The sequence below is a fragment of the Thermobia domestica genome, chromosome 2, assembly GCF_964235325.1.
Source record: "Thermobia domestica chromosome 2, izTheDome1.hap1.1, whole genome shotgun sequence".
NCBI lineage: Eukaryota > Metazoa > Arthropoda > Insecta > Zygentoma > Lepismatidae > Thermobia > Thermobia domestica.
The window spans coordinates 10,928,105-10,952,485 of record NC_137455.1 but is presented as its reverse complement, the minus strand read 5'-3'; the positions used below and the strand labels follow the sequence as shown (position 1 = coordinate 10,952,485).

The 24,381-nt window shown below is 37.9% G+C and overlaps 1 protein-coding gene across 1 annotated transcript in view; it reads right to left on the bottom strand.

Annotated features, from left to right (window-relative positions):
• The window catches only part of Galphas (G protein alpha s subunit), a 242,883-nt gene that overhangs the window by 80,910 nt on the left and 137,592 nt on the right, over positions 1-24,381 (bottom strand). The window contains exon 5 of the mRNA XM_081738476.1: positions 21,853-21,950. Within this exon, the coding sequence (XP_081594602.1) occupies positions 21,853-21,950 (98 nt within the window). The remainder of the gene's footprint in view (positions 1-21,852; positions 21,951-24,381) is intronic.

Sequence of the window (24,381 nt, the reverse complement as noted above, 5' to 3'; positions counted from 1 at the left end):
ATATCATAATAAGAGGTACGCCTGCTTATTTAAGGATTTGATTTGCTTATTACCCATATTACCCGGATTATCCGAACTTTCGATTTTCCGGATTGCTTTTGGTTTTAGTCCCGAAAAATCAGGTTGTGCTGCATATGGTTTTCTCTATTTTCGACAATTCCTACATAAGTTTGATCATAAGGCCTCATTTTTCAATTTAAGTCAGTGTTTCGTGTTTATTCCTAAATGCGAATTTAACGAAACATTTTTAAACGATGAACCTGTAGTTGCTCTAAGAGAAAACATGTTTTGATGTAATAACTCTATGTCCTATAGAACCCGGAGGCTCAATGCCGCATCTACAAAACCTCTCCACTGACATGTGTCCTTATTCAAAAGGGATCCAATTTCTACTTTGTGTTCCTAGTTCTCGAATTGTATCACGTGGTTCACATTTGCCGCATGCTTTGACTGCACTCTGTATGTTTTCACGTTCTCTACTCCACAATGATTAGACGACAGACTCTTGTCTTTCGGTATTGTAGGGTATGGACGATGTCCAAACAACAATTTGTCTTTCCTTGTTTCATTATTCCACGTATTTCTCTTCTGGTGGCTTAACGGAAATTGAAAAAAACAACTGCCTCGTACAGCACTACGTATGTTCGCGGTAAGTTGGCTGGCATCGTCGTGCGGTCTGAGGCAGTTCTCAAACTTTTTTCAAGTAAAAGTCACGTTTATTAGTCAAAATATTCCATCCCACTCCTGCTCCTTTCGAAAGCAAATTTGTCAGTTTTTAAAAAAGCAATTTTAATATCATATACAGGGTGTGTCATTAGTCTCCATACAAGATGACTAATGTTTATTTTTTCATTGAAGGAAAACTTAACGCCAAAGGTTATCTTGACATGTTGAAAAATGACATCTTCATGTCAATCTTGGATGAGAGTGGGGACTTCCCTGCATTTTTTCAGCAGGATGGAGCACCACCCCAGTACGGCATTGAAGTGCGCCGATGGCTGGACCAGCAGTTCCCTGGGCATTGGATCGGTCGACGTGGTCCGGTGGAGTGGCCACCAAGGTCCCCAGACCTCACTCCATGGATTTTTATTTGTGGAGCCACCTGAAATCAATTGTGTATCAGGAGAAAATTCGGGATTTGGATCATCTTAAACAAAGAATCAGTGCAGCTTGCAAACAAGTAACAAGTGCAACATTGACAAATGTTCGTCGGAATTGGTTGGAGCACCTGTTATTTTGTCTCAACATGCAAGGGAAACATGTGGAACATATTGTATAACTGTAGTGTAGTACTATCATGATTTGTAGGGATACTTATGACTCCCCATGTACTTTAAAATTAACATTAATGAAATTTCCCTAATTTTATGTTGATATTAAAAGAAGAAAATTTCATTTTATAGTACTTAGAAGTTATTAATACTTAGAAGTTATAAAATACGCCTATACTAGGTATAAAATAATTTTGCAAATTTGGAGCGACGCGATCGACCTTTATTGATTATTCATAGATTTGTTTAGTGCATCCATTGTTTTTCGTGAACAAACACGACACGCAAATAGTTGAATCTGGCATATCAGCGAAAAAAGCATAATGCCTTTGAAAAATTGTGTTCACAGAACAAAATGAAAAGGGCTTCGCCCTAGTTTCCAATGTTGAAAATTCTATTTTGTATTGTCTACAATGAGAATTGGAGCGCCAAATGCTTTTCCAAGCTTAAATCTATGGGCATTCTCTTCTTCGGTGATTATTTTTGAATGGTATATTTAATCAGGACATGCCACCACGTACGACACTCAGCGCGCGCTCTCGAATCAGCATGTCAAATTTGGTTAAGGGTCTACACTACAGCGAAATTAAACTACCGCTAATTTTAGAGTTTTTCTGTAATATCTTCAAAATAAATAAAAATATTCGAAAAGCAGAAACGTAGTGAACTAGACAATACGATTTTGAATGTGATACCGTTATCCCAACTCATCTATCTGTTTTCGATTTCCAACTGTAGATAGATTTAGTATTTTTGCGGGTTCTGTAAACAGCGGCATACTAAAAGCAGATACGTGAGTTGTGGTAAAGGTATCACACAACACAAAACCGTATTGTCTAGTTTACTACGTTTCTGCTTTTCATTTTTTTTTTTGTTTGTTTTGAAGATATTAGAGAAAAACTCGAAATTAGCGGTACTTTAATTTCGCTGTAGTGAAGGCCCTTACGAACGGTTCACACATGTCGGAGTGCCGAAGTCGAGTAAAGATTAACTTCCTTCTATAAGCGATTAGAATTTGTATAATATTTACTTATGTATGACGTATCTCTCTTTTAGATTATCAACTACAAAGTAAAATACACATTTCACTTTTTTTTTCTGATGTTCCAAATAAGAGGACCCTGAAGGGCAAACCTTGAGGACAATTTGTGGTCCGTGGACCGCGGTTTGAGAAATGTTGGTGTAAAACATTGAGCTCGTATTCGTAAAATGTCTGTCGCGGGTTCGAATCCCACTTAGGGTGTAAGTGCTCTTGCACTACTCACTTCATCCTCATTCTCATCGTCTCCTTTAGCCTGACGAGCAAGCACAATTGTAGCAGATAAAAACAACAAAACGAAGTATGCAGGTATGCGACAATGACTGGAGTCGGTGTTCTTATAATCTTCATACGAGGAACGAAGTAGTACAAAGTTAAATGAAGTTTAAAAGCGCATCCTCGGGCATGTTTTAAGATATTTTCTTTATTAACCTACATTAATCATGTGAAGAACCATCTGGTATGGTCGGATTCATATCTGCTATGCATATACATCTCTTTTCGCACTTGCGATCTTCCACTCAGAGCACTATAGTTCTTACTAGCTGCCTTAAAAAAATAAAATAAAATAAAATAATAAAAAAATAAAAAAAACTTTTATCACAATTGGTGCACTGCTAATAAGTGATAAACAAAAATTCTAAAACATTCGGGGCAGTTTGTCTTGCAAATCAAAACTCATTTGTGTTTATAGTGAAAATTCGTCACAAAGAACGAAGAACCAAAGAGGAATTCCGAAGAAAATCCAGACCTCATTCGTGGCTAAGCGGTTAGCGTACGCTTCTGTGGCGTGGGAGATCCGGGTTCGATTCCCGGCGGGAGCTCATGTAGTTTGGATCCCACGTTAAGCTGTTGGTTTGCTGCTGAAAGGAGCGCTAAACTGATAATCATCAAAGAAAATCCATATACACCTTAAAATCTGATCCGTTTCGCGGAGAATAATATGATCAATTCACTATTTAAAAAAAAAAAATAGGAATGGGGGGTAGATCTTTTGTCAGTTATGCAAACATGTATGTACAATTATGTACCACCTGTACATTTCTACTCCCAGTAGAACGGGGTGCAGGGAAGATGTACAGAAAAAATCTTTAATTACCTATTTACACGGATCAGGTGCAGCCATATTACCGTGGGGCATTGCTTTATCGTTTTTTGTCGATGAGCGCTAAATCGATTCCCGGAACGTGTCTGCTTCATGTTATGGATGGCGAGTTTGATAAAGAAGGTAAACGACCTTGTGTCAGGCACACGGACAACATTTTATATATACACACAACTTTTTATATATATACCGAAACCACGACCTACGATCTATAACACTCCACTGTGTTATCAAACCAAGACGGTTTCGTTTAAGCAGTCCGCAGCAAAAAACCTGCAACATGAGTGTGTAAGTTTATTGTAAAACTACGCCTAACAGCGTAAGGAATCAACATAACGTCTAAGTGGCACGAATCACGCCAGGAGAAACCTCGGCGTCATCCCTTGAACACTTATTTCGGAGCAAAAGACTTTGTCGTTTCACAATAAACTTACATGCTCATGTTGCTTTTTTTTTTTTTTTTTTGCTGAGGACTGTACCTATTCCTAGAATGCTAAACTGATTTTAATTAAAAAAAAAGATTTCTCGCTTTGTCATGGATTTTTTATGTAGATCAATAATGAAACCGGAAGTTGTAATGGATATCTATCACTTCCGGTCTTAGTAGAGTTAACGACAGAGATGAAATGTATTCTGGGGGGGGGGGACTACTACAATTTAGGGTATAGTACTTTTATGTTCGTTTGGGTATGAACATAACTTAAGGAACCTTCGTGATGTGTATCCTTTTTAGATAATTCTAATTATACAACATGTATCCCTACATAGCATTTTGTTTATCTATTACTAAGTGCGAAACTCTATCAAGACTACTTCCAAAAGTCAAGTATATAACTTGAAAAGAGAGACTAGCAACTTTCGATACGAGAAGAAACAATCTTATTTCTCGTCTTGCCTCGTGGGTAACACGACTTGAAATATGTTCACTTCGTACTTCCAGGTAGCGACTATCAATTAGACTTCGCCAAAAGATGTAAAATATTTAGTTTTAACTTCAGGGTGTCCCCCAGAACACAACCCTTTCCCAATCAGTTCTTTGTTTCTAATAATACTGCTTCTTTTTCTCATATCGATTCTTACACGTATCGACACAGTTTATTTTCTATATTCTCCACATTCACATTTGGAAATTTGTTGTTTTTATATAGTAAAATTTCTCAGTTTTACGTCCAACTATTATGCCGGCTAGGATAAAGGAGACGATGATGATGAAAAATGAATGAAATGGTGGAATGAAGAAAGTGGGAGAAAACGGGAGAACCCCGAGGAAACCCACACACACACTATGTTTGTCCACCACAAAGCTCACTTGGCGCGAGCTGGGAACGAACTAAGGACTCTATCCACCAGAGTTGAAAGTACCACTGAGCCACCGCGGTTCTGTTTTCATGTAGTGTCTATGTTTCTGCACCGTAGAGTACAATAAACCATACGATATATATATATACATATATACAATCAGTATTCTTAAGATTAACAACAAATACTTTTCTTTCTAAATGTTTCTTTTGCCATTTCTGTATTTGCTTCACCCGTTCGGACTTGATGTCTTCACAAATATACCGAAAACTAGTCACTTCTTCTACTCGGTTGCCTCGATACGAGTTCTATGTTTCATACAAACAACTTCGTTTCAATCTCCGAAATGAGCTATGCGTTTACGAAATACGACAGTGGAGATAATCCCTATGGCAGGAGAGGCTCACAGACGGAAGTGGAAGCCAAGTTCAACAGACGACGTCCGGCTGTTAATAAACCATAATATTGCTGGAAATAGTTTGCAAGAATGAAATGGAACCTAGCGTCCAAAGATTATGTCCTGCAGTCAATGATTATGAAAGATGATAATGTAGGAGGAACCAGGAGAACACCGAGAAAACATACGAGTACAATGTCATTCCCCACAAAATCACAGTCCTGGTATTAAACCAAGTACTACTATAACCACAGAAGAGCAATAAATACTGTGGTCCCAAACAATTCATAGAAATAAGCACATGTTAAAGACGGTTACGATTTTAAAAAAGAAATGGTGAGACGTTTAAGAAACTATATTGCAGATACTGGCGGATACGTGCAAAGCGGTTTCAACTAAGAAAATACATTATTCTTCGGTTCATTCACTGGATAACCGTTTAGAACAGTGATCGCCAAACCGTCGATCTCGAGCTACTAGTAGAGCTTGTCTATACCACCTGTGCCCTCGAAAACTTTGCGAACTAAGCTTCGCCTCCACCCCCCCCCACTCTCTGGCGTACGAAACCCTCCCTTTCCTTAGGGAAAAGAAGTGAATAACCTCAGCTGTGTTGCCAATATGTCATTCAGTTGTTTGGTCTTGACGAATGAAGATCGTAAGCTGCTTAAAGTGGCTAACAAGACGAAGCACAGCGAATTCCATGAAATAATTCATTGTGGCAACGCTTCCGCATCCAACAATTGAAAGATCTCGGCCGCAGCAACCTGTCCCTCCTCGTTCGAGGGAGGCACGGGAAATCACATATCGATAGCAGCGCCAGCAAGGGCACAGTTGAACTAGAAAGGCTCTAGCTCGCAGAGACATTTTCGGTAGATCGCGTTAACGCTCCGGTTGGCTAATTTCATATTTACTAGAAATGTAAATGAAATGAAATGAAATCTTTGAGTTTTACGTCGCACGGTTATGCCGGTTAGGCTAAAGGAGACGGTGATGATGAGAGATGAGTGAAATTGTGGAATGAAGTGGGAGGAAACGGGAGAACCCCGAGAAAACCCACGCACATCGGTGTTTGTCCACCACAAAGTTCACTTGGCGGGAGCAGGGTTTGAACCCGGGACCCCATGCACCTAGAAATGTAAGTTTATAGGCAACAAACAAATGTAAGATTTTTAGAAATTGGTAGTTTTTTTGGATTGGTAGCTCTCAGTAAAATTTGAAAAAGGCACAGTAGCTCAGAAGCTTCTTAAGTTTTGCGACTACTGCTTTAGAGCCACCCTGTACAACATTTGCTACATTTTACAACTATTTTCAATCAAGTTCCACATTATTTACTACACTTTTTAATTCTCGGCTTGAAAAAAATCTCATATTTTTATAACCCATTTTTGCAACAGAAAACTCGGTCATCTAGTCTAGTTCACAAACTGCTGATGTCGGATTGAAAAAAGAAACTAATAGTGATTGCCATTATAGGGCTTCGAGACACGATAGGGATTCGTCGCGTACAAGTATTTTGGAACAAATGTCTAGACATCTGATGATTGAAAATATGCACACAAAGAACAAGAGAACTCAACACTATAAATATTCTACAGACATCAATATATTTTTATTTTTTGATGCGTGTGTTACTGTTTATGAAATTTAAATGTATGATTGACAAGAAATCCTAGACCCTGATTGTATGTGTAAATGACTATTATTATTATTATTATTATTATTATTATTAGGGTTCGACGCTGGTCTAATGGCTAACGGAAACATCTTTGGTGTATGTGGTCCCGGGTTCGATTCTGTCAGGGAAGCTATTAGAAAACCAGAAATTACGGTGGTTCAAGTTCCACTTTAAACTGTAGGTCTACACCTCATATAGCCTCGGTGCTAAACAGGACTCCAACAAACGAACAAATAATAATAACATATAAGTTTTCTGTTTAATTAGGATCACGAGATAGGACTTTCAGGGCTTTACTCTTAGCAGGTTCGTTACTACACACGGTAACTCTTGAACGAAAATGAATTATGTTTTTTGTAGCAGCTTGTAATTGTGTAACTGACAGCCAGAGCAATTCCAATTATCTCCGTTAAAATTTTCACGGGTAACTGTGGCTATTTACATCCCGTTCAAAGTCTATAACTTGGGCAACCATAAAGCATAAAAAGCAGTAAAAGCATAATGGATTTTTTCACTTATGGTTGGTACCATATCTGTGATTTTGACCGCTTTACATATCCAAATTTGCTAATCTTATAAGCATAATAAACCATAATTTACATAAATAAAGCATAATGCTTAATGCTTTTTATTGCAAAACCCTGTGTGTGTGTGTGTGTGAGTACAACAAAGAAAAATATATTAATATACTTTATGCCAAAGAAAAAATGATCAACAAAGATTATCAATGCTTCAAACAATGGAAATCAACTGTCAATTGCCTTTTCGTGTAACAATGGAAACTTCGAATTTCTCCTCGTCTGTGCACCTTCCTCGCAGAAGGATTTTTGGTTTCCTCACTTTGTGTTAAAAGGCAGGCAAGACTGGTTGTGCTTATTCTACCATGTCAAAATCACGAGTTTTTGCAATCTCAGGGAGGAAGTGAATTCTCAACTGACCATTTCACAGTAGAAGGCGGTAATCTATTTTGTACTCTTTGTTCTGAGTTCATTAAATATGAGAAGTCTATTGTACAGCTACATGTTTCTTCTTCGAAGCGCCGCTTAAGTAAAACCACACACACATTGTCAATGCTTGCGTAATAAAAACGTGTAAAATAAAACAATCTATCTATTAAAATGCTACAGTAACAAATAAGAGCGACCGAGCTCTAACCTATAACCTTAGCTTTCAAACCTTTGATTTACGGTTATTTGTGGTTTCACGTTTATAACCAAGACAAATATTTTTAAAAGAGTGTACTTTAAATAAATTAAAGAAATATTTTTCACAAAGTTTATCCTTTTAAATTATTGTTCAAAGGCCTTTGCCTTTAATAAGCCTTCTCCGAAATAAATGCAAATGAATTGTGCTGCTATCTTTGGAGCTCTTTTAAACTACCCGTATATGTTTGTGTCCAATCCTTTCGAGAATGAGATCTCGGAAACTACAGGCTCTAGAAAGATTACGTTTTCACTGATCGATTGCAAATTTCATGTAGATTGTCCAGTTTTAATTGAATATTAAAAAAAAAAAAAAAAAAAACATGGGCACTATTTCTTTATTGCATTTTTACGGGTACATTGGAAGTATTGAAATTAAAAAAAAAAAGTAAAGCATCACATCCTACGCATTATACATTCCAACACCACACTATTGTATATGGGGGTTGTATATGTCTCAGGCGTTTATTTCATAGCCAAATAATAATGGAAAAGGAAGGATAACCATTTCTCCAGTCTAAGATGAACCTTTTTTTTTGGGGGGGGGGGTGTTTTGCCCAATGAACACCATATATAACTGACATTATAATTAATTGTGTATGTAATGTATTTGCTTATTACCAGGGCCCGGATCTTGTTGACCTAAAATTTTCTAAAAAGTGACCTATAAAATTACACTAAAATTCCTCTAAAATGACCCTAAAATCCACAAAAATTGCCCCTAAAATTTGTTTTTTAAACGTTTATTTCGTTAAACATGGTCATTTTTGAATATCTATTAGATTTTAATTAACGTTTCTTATTCATATTCACAAAGTTTTGTTTCAGTTAGTTGCAGTTTATTGATCAGTCCATTGTACGGCATTATACGTACTGAAAGCGTCAATTCACTCCCGATTTGAAACTAGGAAACACACTTAAAGAATAAAAGTTCGCAAGTGTAGACTGTATACATGAGAATAATAGATAAACACACCGTTTAAAATCTTTGTACGTCTTGTAAGCCATTGTTAGTTATTCACGTGTTCACATCCTTTGTGGTCAATGATCTAAAACCATCTGTTTGGCCACCGACCAACCCCTACCCCTAGTCAATCAGCTACAGCTTAGTGTTCATTAGCTTCTTAGGAATGCAGTTTTCCACCCCAATAATCAGGAACCAGGAAAAGAGATAACTTCGTATTTTTCAAATCCGTGAACAGTGCTCATTTTAAGATTTCCTTATGTAGAAGAAAAAGACTAAAAAGAACATAAGTGACCTGAAAGTTACCTTAAAATATTAAAAAATGACCTGAAACTTCAAAACGGCAAAAAGTGACCAAAAGTTGACCCTAAAACAATATACTTTTAGAGCCTTGAGTTGACGGATAACGTTTTTATTTGAAGTTGCCTTGTCCTATGCATAACAGAAAAAAGTTGACTTGTCAACAAGATCCGGGCCTTGCTTATTACATACTGCATGCAAGAAGAAAGAAAACACTGGTCATACATGAATTAAAAACTCCAACCGGAAGCAGGCTCAAATCTTGCAAACGGTGCGAGATATTGAGAAAAATAATCGGAAAAAGTCTCCCCTTTATGATACCCCATGGCTTTTTTTTTAATCAATACGTCTTTCACTTGTGTCTGTAAAGGGACATGTACAGATGTTGTAAGGAATGATAAGGAGATTTATGCTCATATGCGGATGATGCGCTATGTAGAGAGCGCAGGTTCAGCTAGTATGTAAAATAAAACAATACATAATATACAACTGTATAAAGCATAAAGTTGTTTGCCGTATCTATAACACACACTAGCTTTTATGCAACCTGCACAGTAGCAGAGAAATGCTGGTTGCTTATAATAAAAGGATATGAAGCTTTTCTTACTGTAATAATCTCGGGCGAGTTTGCTAATTGATTGATTTTGAGTTTAACGTCCCTTTTCAGCAACGAGCCTATATAAGACGTGGACCTACTGATTAACGTGGAATCCGAACCACATGAGTTCCCGCCGGGAATCGAACCCGGGTCTCCCGCGCCAAAGGCGCGTACGCGAACCGCTACGGAGGAGCTCAAGTTTGCTAATAGAGTCAAACCGTTAACATCTTCACGGGTAACGGTGGCTATCTATATCCCATTTAAAATCAATAAACCTCTGGCTTCTATGCAACCTGCACAGTAGAAAAGAAATGCTGGTTGCTTATAATAAAAGGATATGAAGCTTTTCTTACTGTAATAATCTCGGACGAGTTTGCTAATTGATTGATTTTGAGTTTAACGTCCCTTTTCAGCAACGAGCCTATATAAGACGTGGACCTACTGATTAACGTGGAATCCGAACCACATGAGTTCCCGCCGGGAATCGAACCCGGGTCTCCCGCGCCAAAGGCGCGTACGCGAACCGCTACGGAGGAGCTCAAGTTTGCTAATAGAGTCAAACCGTTAACATCTTCACGGGTAACGGTGGCTATCTATATCCCATTTAAAATCAATAAACCTCTGGCTTCTATGCAACCTGCACAGTAGAAAAGAAATGCTGGTTGCTTATAATAAAAGGATATGAAGCTTTTCTTACTGTAATAATCTCGGACGAGTTTGCTAATTGATTGATTTTGAGTTTAACGTCCCTTTTCAGCAACGAGCCTATATAAGACGTGGACCTACTGATTAACGTGGAATCCGAACCACATGAGTTCCCGCCGGGAATCGAACCCGGGTCTCCCGCGCCAAAGGCGCGTACGCGAACCGCTACGGAGGAGCTCAAGTTTGCTAATAGAGTCAAACCGTTAACATCTTCACGGGTAACGGTGGCTATCTATATCCCATTTAAAATCAATAAAACACTAGCTTCTATGCAGTTTGCACAGTAGCAAAGAACTGTTGGTTTCCTATGAAAAAAGAATATGTCCTTTCATTGTGATCCCCTTTATCAAAGTTTATTTAGTCCTGTTATCAACCTGTGAACCTGTCCTTTATTCTCTGAATTTCCTAGTTACCAGTTCTTTTAGTAACAAGACTTGGGCAATTTTAGCCTAGGTCCAATGCAAAAATAATTTCCTGAACTTACAGTAAAGTCACAGTGAAAAAAAAAAAAAAATACGTACTACCATAGTAGTCAATATCTTAGGCATCCAAACTACGTTATACATCAGACTACAGAGTCAGATGGAAGTTAGGTTCGTCTATCCAACGCCAGGATTCAGAGTAAAAACACTAATAATGAGAAAAGTTTTTCTTTCGTAAACAGTCCGGTTCCGATGCTGCAGATGACGGTAGATTCCTAACCGATAGGGTAGTTCCCTCCACCAGTAGCTACAACTGGTAGATAGAATTCTATGCATCGTGTTACCCATTTTCGGAAGGATTCATTCGTTCTATTTGGGTATTTCGAACGAATGAGATTAGTAAAGCTGCAAATACAGAGCGGATTCAATATATAAATGTCACGGTATGTAAAGAAGAACGAGCCCCACAAATTAACGAAAAAAAGCCACTCTAACTTGTACCAAGAATAGGTTCTAATCCTTCCTTAACTCACTATTCAAACCGGAATCTATCAGTCTGGTTTTAACACTCGTCATAAAGCAGAAACTGTTAAATAGCGTGAAGCAGTTTTTTTTTTTTTCAAATTGATTCAACGTTCTTAGCCTTCATTTACCTGTAAAAACCGGAAGTGGTAAAAAAAAAACTAAAAAGCAGCGAGATTTTTTTTTTAAAATACAATATTCCCTCATATCTCTAAACAAGAACACGTACTTCACCACGAGCATCATGAAGGGTCTTCACTACTGCGAAATTTAACTACCGCTAATTTTAGTGTTTTTCCTGTAATATCTTCAAAACAAATAAAAAAAAATATTCGAAAAACAGAAACGTAGTGAACTAGACAATACGATTATACATGTGATACCGTTATCACAACTCATCTATCTGCTATCGATTTGCAACTGTAGATAGATTTAGCATTTTTTTTTTTTTTTTTTTTTTTGCGGGTTCTGTAAATAGCTGCATACCAAAAGCAGATAGGTGAATTGTGGTAAAGTTACTACATGCAAAATCGTATTGTCTAGTTCACTACGTTTCTGTTTTTCGAATATTTTTATTTGTTTCGAAGATATTACAGAAAAACTAAAATTAGCGGTAGTTAAATTTCGCTGTAGTGAAGACCCTTAAGCCGACAGAAGCCTGATACGAAGAAGTACGAAAGAAGACACGGAGAGCCACGAAGGACCCTCCACACGCCCCGCCTCCAAAATACGGCTATAAAACAGCACGTTGATTTCAAGAAGACATCAGTTCCAGCTGATTATTGCTATCTTTCTCTTTGCAGGAGAGGTAGGCAGGAGAGACTCCCTAAACTTATCTCTACGCAGTGTTGCTAGGTCCTCAAGTTAAAATTTCCCTCAGGAATTCTCAAAAATTCCCTTTTAAGATAAAATTTCCCTCATTTTATTCACCATTATATATATAAAAATATTTTGAAGAGAGCATTATTGCGTATCTATGGATTCTTATACTGTGCTTATATCTCCACAACATACTTTTGTACTTTTGATCTGTTATTACTTCAATGTTATCTTGTATAATGACATCCCCAAGCCAGACCGCCGAAGGCTTGTGGGAAAATAAAGTGTGTGCGATTCTGGAAAGAATGCCACTGTCTTTCGTCATACTGCCGCAGTGCTTAGTAACATTAACATTTGTTGAAAAGCTAAATTTCCCTACATTTTCTCTCATATTCGTAAAATCTCCCTTTTTCTCTCTACATAAAAATTTCTTTGCTAAATCTTCCTACGCCGCGGGAAATTTCCCTCAATCTAGCATCACTGTCTCTACGTTGCTGTGATCAAAATGTTCCTATCCTACCTACGCGCTGTACTGGGCAGGAGACACTTAATTCACCTCCGCGCTGTTACGGGGAAGAGGTCCAACCTCGTAGAGAAAGAACTATTAGAGGAAACTGTTTGTAGCATTGTATACAAAGAACTTGTATAGAACTTTTTGTTATAAAACGGCGAGGGAGAAATAACTCGCGTACGTCTCTATCATACATTACAATTTGTATTTAGCGTTCCAAGGATAACTTCCTTTCCTGCCCTCTATTCAAACCGGAAGTGGTACACATCTACGATCTCCTGTTTCAATACATCACCATACAGCAAAAATGGTAACAGCCAGTAAGACACGATCCTCTAATAAAACCGAAAGCAGTTCTTGTCCCAACATAGCACAAACTGTGAGAGCGAAAAATGTTTTTTTCGTATTGATTCAGCAACTGAAGAAAAGGTTCCCATTTTACCTTTCTTTTGACAACGGAAGTCATATCTCTATTTTCCGGTTTTAATATTGAGTCCCCGTAATTTGTAGGTCTACTGTAATTTCAGAACGTAAAATAAAACCAACTTTTAAAAAAATCGTTATTGACTGCGATCATTAAAGAAAACTCTACGAAGTCCTTTTTTAAAGAGAAAGAAAAAACAAGAGGCATATGCACACGCGCGGTGCTGCACGTTCCAATCTGTAGAGTTCTAAGAAAATCATTTACCACCCAGAGTATTTAAACAAGGCTGGCTTTCAGGGCGGAATACCATCAGATCATTTCTCAAGCATCGTTGCTATGCAGATATACGTCTACAACACGCGAAGGCAGAGGTTTACTTCTATTGCCTGCTTGCTCGCCTCTCCCACCACTACCAGGAGAGAAGCGGGAAAAAAAAAAAAACTCCCTTCAAATTTGTTGAGGAACTCTTAATTACTGCATTCTGATCTCTATCTTATCGCATTTTCCACAGACACTTTAACCCAAACTCTCACACAATAAAACGTTGTTACCAACACACATTTTTTGTCTCAGTTCTTTTAATTTGGCAGATTTTCTTTCTACCCAGAAACGGGGATTCATGATACTGGTAAAATTTCATTTTAATCCATGAATGAAAGTAGTATAATTAAGAATTGCTGTTTAAGTGGAAGCGTGATCAGTTTTTAAAGACTAATCAAGTCTTTGAGCGGCAGCCTCCTTCCTCTTACTGCTTAGAACTAAGGCTAACAAAATCTCCAGTATTAGATCTTAGGAAAAGCTATAAACCTTAGAAAAAGCTCTGAGTGATTAGATCAAAATGCAAAGAAGAATGAAAAAAAATCCAGGAAAGGAGTCAGGACTAGAAATATCATACCAAATTTAAAAACAAGAGAAAGGATGGGCCATATAAGAGGTGATAGAATACATATATCAGGACATGGATCATTTCAAATGTATTTGAGAACATTAAATTGAATAAACGACGATAAACGCTTTTGCGGTGATCTTCACACTCTGGAGCATGTTTTCTGGTCTTGCGAGAGATGTGTAACAAACGATGCAATAGAAGAAATAAGGAATGAATTGGAACAAGGCAACATAAAAATGATAATAGAAGATGATCAAAAACTAGAAAAATTTAGTATTTTTGGCTAGACATGTTTTAGAAAACCTCTGGAAAGAAAGACAAGAAGAAAGAAGATGATAATTTTTGTGTGATACACTAAAAACTCGACAAACAAAAGATAAAATTAAAGAAATTTGATACCAAATAAAAAGTTCAGCTCTGAGGAAACCAAGAGCTAAAAACTTTACACGTTTAGTATTTTAGTGTTAATGTAGTGTTATAGTGCAGAAGTCCAGTGTTAGTGTTCTGTTTTGGATTCCAAAATGTACTCTAATGAGGCGTGTTTAAGTAGTTACGAAAAAAGATATATTTTTCGTTAACAATTTTATTGTCACATAAGAGCCGGTAGCATAATCTACTTTTCAACATAGCTTCCACCAATATTAAGGCATTTATCGTATCGTACAACAAGCTTTTGAATACCATCCCCTTAGAAGTCTGTCGCCTGATCTGACGACTGAAACACGGCCGGTTTGACCTCATCATTGTCGTTTCGGTAATTTAAGTGTTGAGTCACGGTTTCATTAAAAATAACACACACACACACACTTCTTGAAACTTGAGAAAACTTATCCAATAACGACGAAATTGTAAAGAGTCTGTTCTCTTTCACATTTTTGTCAACTTTCTGTACCAAGTCTTCAGTGATGAGATACGGTCGCCAACTTCGTTCCTAGTAATAAACATTTATGTGCCAATCTTTAAAAGCTCTAACCCATTTTTGTACTATTCCATGGCTCATAATGTTTTCTCCATACATTTCACTGATGGGGCGATAAATTTCAGTTGCTTTCACGCCTTTAGCACTAAGAAAACGAATCACAGAGCGTATTTCACAATCGGTGCATTCATTTCGACTACTCATAAACAAACGTGAACATGGTCAAATGTTCCCGTAATGGCGTCTGTGACTTGTCAACATATACACCGCATGCGCGGGATGTCGCCGCTACAGTGGCCGAATTTCAAAACTGTACTTACTTTACAAAACACGCCTTGTATTTGTTGCCCTTATTAAATCTACGGCTTGAAGGTAACAGCTTCGTGTGTTAGGATTACCATAGATCGCTATACAGCAATCAGCAGTGTCAGTACAAGTCAAGGAATGAATGTAAACTTCTTAATAAAACTATACACCCCTTACATACATGCAACCCACACAACTCTGTTGCTAGAAAGGTTGACTGACAGCCAGGGACTTATAAATTTCCTCCCAGAGGAATATATGGGGGGCCATTTTTAAAACTTTTTTTAATGATTTGGGTTCAATTCCTCGTTGGAGCTTATATAGTTCGGATTCCACGTTAAGCTGTAGATTCATGTCTCATAGAACCTCGCTGCTGAAAGGAGACAGTAAACGAAAAATCAAATCTTATCTTGGGATCAACTACACGGATCACCTGTATCAACGAACACAATTCCTAAACTTTTGCCCCTCAATATTGGTGACCCTTTAAATGCTAGTTCTTGAGGTTTTGCGTCTCGCGGACGGACAGATGGTAAACCAAATGACTTAAAAATGAAATTTTTTGGACATAATTCAAATTTTGGCCAAGCTGTAACTTTCACCATCCACTTTAATTGAAACAGTATCCAAAAGAGAACAGGAATGGTTCAAATATTTTCCATTAATCTTATTCTTCCTGTGAGAAGAGTGGCCAATTCAGCTCTCTTAAATAAAAGATTTAGTTCAGTGAAGACGACGTAGAATCACACGTCTCCTTGGAGAAATCGAACGTCCCACGCTCGATTTATCATTACATCACATCACATCGAAACATAATGATCGCTGTCATAATTACTATCACCGTGCAAATTGTCCTTCATAACAATTAGGTCTCTTGTATTAATACTTCTTGAACTGATGTTATTAATACCTTAACAATAACGTTTTCAAACTGTAGTGAGTTTGCATTCATACATAAAAATGCAGTGGTTCTCCACTGGTGTGTCGCACAGTCCCACAGTATAATGTCACGAAATGTTAGAAGTTATGATTCATTGAATAATTAGTTAGAATCAATTTTGAGACACACTGTATTAGTCAACGCTTCCAGTCAAGGGGGTAACAATTCTCAATATTACATAGTCACTACCACATCGAAACCTATAGTCTTAAACTAATTTAATTTAATTTATATTACCATTAATAAAAACAAAATCAAGTTGTGTGTGTCGGGATGCCGTGAGCATTTAATCTAGTGTGTCGTCTGTCAAAAAAAGGTTGTGAATCATTGCACAAATGTGTAATGAAATAGAGAAAAATACAAATATTTGAAAATACAGTATCGTTTGTGTTTAATCAGAAAAAAAATACAAGGCGGCATAATTATATACCAATCGACAGCTGAACAAATTGATAAGGGTGAGTAAATCCTCATGTGCAGTTTTCGAGAAAATAAAGAATACTTGTTTTTCTAAATTTAAAAATTGATGCTGTACGATAATTACGCTACCTGTTAATATGAAACCGAAAGCCTCATTAAACAGCATAAAATATGAAGAAATTATTATTTTTTACAACTTTAAAATCACGACATAAAACACACAATTGCTGAACAAGACTGTACTATTCATAAAAATAAATACTATACATGTTACGTTTCAATCTTCTAACCGAGATCCTCATCAGACATACGTGTGATGAGGATCTTAGTTGGTAGATCGAAACGTAACATGTATAGTATTTATTTTTATCAGGGTGTCTAATTCCAAAATGAAATTTCGTGACTTTTTCGTGACCTTTACTTTATCAAACAATAACATTTCCTAACATTCAAGAGCAAATATGGGTGCAAATAAGGCCGAATTTCACATGCACGTGATAGACAAATGCTTTGCTTGCGATTTAAAAGCGTCTAAAGCCGACCATAGACATTTTTGATGGTAAATTTTGACGTTTTATAGAACAAAATTTTCCAATCTGTGCTTATATTTGTACAGATAAAAAAAATTCCTGACCCAAAAGCTAAATTTCATGACGTTTTCTTGACTTTCATGACCGTTTTCTGATTTCGTGACTTTTTCATGACTCGTGACATTTGTGACCGATAGACACACTGTTTATGAATAGTACAGTCTTGTTCAGCAATTTAGTGTTTTATTTCTGTTCTTATTCGCAAGACGTGCAGCAATGTTGTGTTGTCAGTTTAAAATCAAACTGGCAACACTGAAAACTGTTTACAGGGGATGATTCATCTAAGAGCATCCCCTGTAAATAGTATTCAATGTTACCAGTCTGATTTTAAAGTTGTAAAAAAAATCATAATTTCGTTATATTTTATGTCCCCTATGGGGGACGCCGGGACCGACATTGTTATAGAGGGTGTTTCAAAACAGCACTGACAACGTTTAGGAAGTGATTTCTAACGCCAAGATAAGACCAAAAGTATAGACCAACCTGGGTGCAGAAATTCATCATTTCCGAGTTACACGCTATCGAAAACATGAAGAAAGAAAAAAAAAAGGAAGTTTAAAGGTCCATAGCTCCAATACTATCCTTCTGCAACATTTTTATGGAGGGAGTTTGCTCACGAGCATTTAAGTTGAAGTACTCACCAACTACCTCTATAAAATTGTTGCAGAAGGATAGTATTGGAGTTATGACCTTTCAACTTTCTTTTTTTCATGTTTTCGGTAGCCTGTAACTCCGGGATGGATTTCTGTACCCAGTTTGGTGTATACTTTTTGTCTTACCTTGGTGTCAGGAATCACTTCCTAAGCGTTGTCGGTGTTGTTTTGAAACACCGTGCATAACATTGGGCGAAGGGGATCCGCTATAACGTTTGGGGATATTAGCTAGTTTGTAGTAACAATATGCTTAGAGTACATTATTGGTCTAATATATTGACCCCCCCCCAAAAAAAAAAATGCTATCATCTTGTGTCGGTGAAGTAACAAAAACATTAAAGTTTTCCCATCATAGGTGGCGCGCGCCCTTCTGAATCCCCACTGCCTGGTATGTAGTCTAGAACCAAAAAAATACCCATAATAATAGGTTAACTCGGGAAAGTACAGCAACAAAGGGCAAAACGAGCCTGCCATAAGGTCTAGAAGCATTTGACTCGACTCAGTGTGTCTTAATTCAACTTGGAAGAAAGAGCGATGCGTTTTCTCCTCTTTAATCTGCATAGTCGTTCATTGCAAAGAGCAGGGGCCAAGGGTAGCGGCGGGAAGGTGCACAATGGTCGAAAGAAAGGAGGTGAGTGGTGGAAAAGATCACGTGAGGTATGGTGGGTGGGGCTCCTCCCTCTCACAGTCGGCCGGGGTTGAGCTCTCTCTCAGGATAAACCCAAGCAGGGCAGGGTTGGGTCTCAATCAGAAATCGATCGGCCGCCTGGCTTCTTCCAGTCTTCCACGGAATCATACACGCACCATTCCCCATGCTATTCTACACGGAAAGTGTAAATTTCGCTAGATTATTCGACACTTTAAAAGAAATGCACTGGAAAACATTATTCATGAATCCACCGTCTCCAAAAAATCAACACTCCGGGTTATTCGAACGCTACTTCATGCATCGCTTCGTCTCCATCGCAACTTCACCTGTTCAGCAGCAGACGATAAATGAACTCTTCGTCACTTAAATGGCATGCAATTCTAAAATTTTAAAGTTTCTTTGCTTAGTGTTTCACTTCCCCTTTCAGCACAAAGTTTACCAGAGTTTACTTTTTGTGTGTGTGTCCGTATGCAACACCGCAGTTCGGGATCCGAACCATGACTGGGCCTTGAACCTAGACCATCATACAAGATCAATCGTCATCCCGCCACACCATCCCGCCTTCGAGAGAACTGGATATAATGACATGCACCTCCTTCCCTCACACTCCTCGTATGAAAGGACAGGCTACAAAACAAAACAGAACAGAACAGAAGCCGAACACAACGGCAATGCACTTGGTTCCACATTGAGAGGTTCGGATTCCAATCAATACTTTAGAGAAACTTTTTAAGAGCCTGTCTTACTAAAAATAATGTAAAAGTTACCATTTTTTTTTTTTTTTGCTTGTTTTTCATAAGTAAAAGGAGATATGCAACTTACCACAATCATAGAAAATGTTATTCTACAACAGAAAATATGAAACCTGAAGAATTTTCAGTATTGCCAGAACAATATTTCCTCCAAAATCTAATTTAAGGCAGAGACTAGAGGAATGAACTCAACTGCATTTGATTACGTATCATGTTGTTTTGGTATCCTGTGAACCACTTTTTAAATAATACTTGCATTTAGTTTATAATAAAATAGTTCTAACATATAGTTATAACAATGTTATTTAAAAAGTAACTCACAGGATACCAAAACAACATGATACATAATCAAGTGTAGTTGAGTTCGTTCCTCTAGTTGCTGACTTAACTTAGATTTTAGGGGAAACGTTACTCTGGCAACACTGTAATTTCTATGGATGGCAACACTGAAAATTATTCAGGTTCATATTTATATGTAAATAATTTCTAAAAGGGAGAACCACAAACGGAAGCAGCTCGGCCTCTCCCTGAATTGTTAATAATGACTATTAAGTAACAGTTTTGGATAGGGATCCGCACGAGACAAGATTTGTGACTGTCTCATCTCGAAAATGTGCTGTAAAAGTGATATATCGACTCAAAAAATGTATATTTCTCTATTGGAAGAGCCGTGTCTCGACTCGTCTCGTGCGCATCCCTAATTTTGGAATCATATACATATGAAAAAATTCTAATTCTACCCGTTTACCAAATAATTTCAACTCGCATTTTTTTCTAATTACAGGTTAGAAGCAACGATGGCATTTACGAATACGATTTTTACGAAGCATCGGCGCAAATGTGTTCAATACTGCAGCGGGACGGGTAAGATGGTGCCCATATTCTTTTTAAAACAATGTTCAAAATATTAATGAAATTGAAAGAATCAGGGGAGCAGTGATGTCTTCAACATTGAGAGGTGGGCAGATTTGAGGCTTATTCGGGGGGAGGGGGCGGAGATTAGACTCATATTACGGTAGATGAATCTGGTTTCTGAGATGAACCTGTTGCATATTATATATCAGGTGATGCAGATGAAGTAGTGAAAATGAAGCAAGTCAAGGGACATCGATTTCATCTCACTTTCCTTTATAACGGTCGGACACAAATCATCACATCCCCCCCCCAAAAGAAATCAAATCGGATTAGTGGGAGGACAGTCCCCCAGTTCCACGATTCAGGGGAACATGTCTCAGTCATCCCCCCGGGATTTGTGCCAGTGTTGCAAAGGTCGACAAGAGAGCAGTGACGGATCTAGGCCAGGGCCGTGGGGGCCAAGCCCCCCAATTTTTTGAGTGACAAATAATTTAAGCTATTTATATATTTTTGAAAGTCCATGATAAACTCATGATATACCTATCATAGTCTGGGTTCTGGCTGCACCCCCCAGTTTTTACCTTCTAGTTCCGCCATTGCAACAATTATGATAAAGTACTTCTCAAAAGAAAGAAATGAGTGCAAATGAACGTATGAACACGTCTGCCAAACAATGCACAGTATGTAGGTTTCGAGAGAGAAAGAACTTCCACCAATGATGAAAACGGTTACAGGAGACCCCAAAATTATGGTTATCCCTCAAAGTATTATTCCAGTGCACAACTAATTTTTCGCAGATCGAACAACTGAACATAAACTCATTCATCACACATTTAGGCTTCAGTTTTGAACGCTTATACGACCACAACAAAGTTCTGTGAATCACATTTGTACTGTTCTGTAAGACGAACAGAATCTCCGCAAGACACTTTTCAAGCATTTCTTAACTGAGAATGGTGACCTACAAAATAAGACTTGCAATCGGCGTGCATTCTGTGACAGGTCACGGACTAATCAAACGCCCCTTGCGTAATGCACGGATAATAATTAGCAGCCTACCCGTTCCCTGCTCATCAGCCCGCATCTGATCGAATTTACAATATTCAAGGATAATGCTTAAAACGGACAGGCTATACTAAAAGGCAAGAACGCTGCGACAGAGCTTTCTAAATTCGCAATCAAATATTCTGTACAAAAATAAAACTTAAGTCTCTTTCCAGGACTACCAAAAGTCAAATCTTTCTTGTTTGGATTATGAAATATTATTAACGGCATTTTTTAAAAAAGAAAAATAAAGGTTGTAAATGCTGGTTTAACATGTATTTCCATCAACGTATGAACAGCTATAAAGAAGCTATTTTGGCTCTATCTCTTGCGGATGGCAAACTTTTTTCACGAACGACAAAACGAAACTTACCGATGATTCAACCAACCACACGCTGTTCCTCATTGGACCACGAAAACCCTGAGTCACACTGGATTCACTCTACTTATTATGTTCCTCGGATACAGTTAAAATTAGACACTTTGGAACACGAAACGGAACAGGTGAGCACGGGCTGCCTGCTCTTCCAATACATAAGATCCACCAACTTAAAAAGCAACAAAGAAAGATGGTTTACTTACTATTTTGCACAGTCAATGAGTTGATATTCATTTGACCTTTCGTAACACGCCTGAACTCCTTTGTCTTTCCACAGTACCTCTGTATGCTCGTAGAATTCCTGAAAAAACAAAAGAACGATCATTTGATGTCTTATATACTTGACATTGATTTCAGGAAAGTAAACACAACTGACCAATAGAGAATGCACTGTTACAATGGTTCCTTACTTTTATTAGGTCAAGGATGCCTAAAATGCTAATATCTTGGAATTACAGAAGAAAATGGTCAATTTGTACGGAGTCGGTAAAAAAAAAAAAAATGTGTATACACAATTTAACGAAAGATTATTACATGCTAGCATACTAAACTTAATTATCCATGACAAGGTTAGGATATACGGGGTGTTTCAAAATGAATATCGGGGTTTTCATTTATATAACAATGAAATATTTATTACAATTATGAAAGAGCAACTCAAACAGTTTGTACGCACGCATGCACATGCACTGTTTCCTCTCTTTGCCATTAGAGAGCGCTAGTAGCAAAGATGGCAACTAGCTACTGCATGACGATGGAGAATTTCTGGATCGTGTCGTCTTCAGTGATCAATCGACATTTCACCGAAGTGGAGATGTGATCACTCAATGTTCGCATCTGTGTGTCAGCAAATCCCCACGAGATAGTACAGTTGCAACGAGACTCCCCTAAATTGAATGTTTTGTGCCATATCCCGGCGGAAAGTTTATGAGCCTCAAGTTCGGAATGGCCTCCACGTTCACCAGATCTAAATACTATGCGATTTTTAGCTTTGGGGAGTCATAAAGGATAATGTGTATGTGCCTACACTAGCAATTGACCCACCTAACTTACGACAGAGGATTGAAGCAGTTGTAACAATTACTGCAAAAACACTGATCAAGGTTTGGGAAGAACTCGCCCATCGACTCGATGTGTGGCTTGTGACGAATGCTGCTCACGTTGAACACTTAGCATAAAAATGTTTTAGCTCCATTTTTTATTTGATGTATTATTTATTAGCATAAAAATATTTTAGCTCCTTTTTTTATTTGATGTATTATTTATATTTGTACGTTAAATGTAATAGTAACTACAAAATCTTAAAATCCTGATATTAATATTGAAACACCTTGTATAATAAAGCACAATACAATTGGTAGATTAGATAGAGTTTACCGTCAGTTTTCAGTACAGAAACTATATGAGATATGGGAGGCTCGTCCCGTAGCTGCCTGCATCAAAGCAACGCAAAATCTGCGTGTTTGCGATAATGGGTACAACAGTTATAATTACTTTTTGTGTTTCGCACTGCGTTGTGTTCCGCAAGTTCTGCGACGGAATAAGGCCCGTGGACTTACACTTTTACATGAAATCCGAACCACCGTAGTTCGTTCCCATTTGAATACTCTCTCACGGGGAACCAAGCCTTGCACCCCAAGCACCAAAGGTGTATGCGCTAGCAGGCACGGCAGCACAACACAAATCTCTTGTACTTGTAGTTATTGAGGGTGCAGTTACCATTAACGGCCAGATATACAACCCAGCGAGTGGTCAATGCGTTCGCAAGAATTAATGAACATACCACTACAGTTTATTCACGACGAATATGAAACCTATTCTTGGGAACCTGATTCCAAATTGTATAAACAATTCTATATCTTAACATTTTTGTTTTGATACTTGTCGACAAACGGAGAGAGAGGGTCGCCGTATAAAAACTTCCCATACTTAGGGATAGCACTGCTGGAAACCTATCAATAGAATATTTGACACAGTATGTTGAGAATGGTGGTGGACATGTGGATAAGGTTTTGTACTCATGCGCATTCACTACACAAAAACAAATATTAATACATTAAGGGCTTTTGAAAAATGAAATCTAAGTTTTACACCCCACGATTATGCTGGATAGGCTAAAAAGAGACAATGATGATAAGAATGAATGAAATGGTTCAATAAGGAAAGTGGGAATAAACGGGAGAACCCCGAGAAAACACACGCGCACGGTGCTTGTCCACCACAAAGTTCACTTGGCGCTGAGATCGAACCAAGGACACCATGCAGCAGAGGTGAATGCTCTACCACTGAGCCACCGAGACCCCTAACAGGCTTTCGAGATGTAAGGGTTAAGAAGAATGTAATTTAACTGCATCAAAGGAAAAATAAAAGGAGTTAATGGGAATAATAGAGAAGGAACCCATAATACTAAGTGCAATAAGAAGAGAGGAAGATAACGTGGTTGGGACATTATCTGAAAATATCCTGCGATAACGGAGGAAGGAAAAAGATGTTACCTACGGATGATAGCACATGGAAGGTTGTCAGTTTCTGTTAAGTAACCAGCCAGTAATATTAAGATATCGATAACCAATGATGATGATAACAGTCTCATTAATTTTCCTATTGGTTCACAGACTCTACGGCCACTCTATAGAATAACCAAGTCTCTATGTGATTAACGTTGGAATTACGAGCGTGCCGCGACATATAGAACACCGTGTCGCAGCTGAAAATCGTTGTTGCACTTCCGC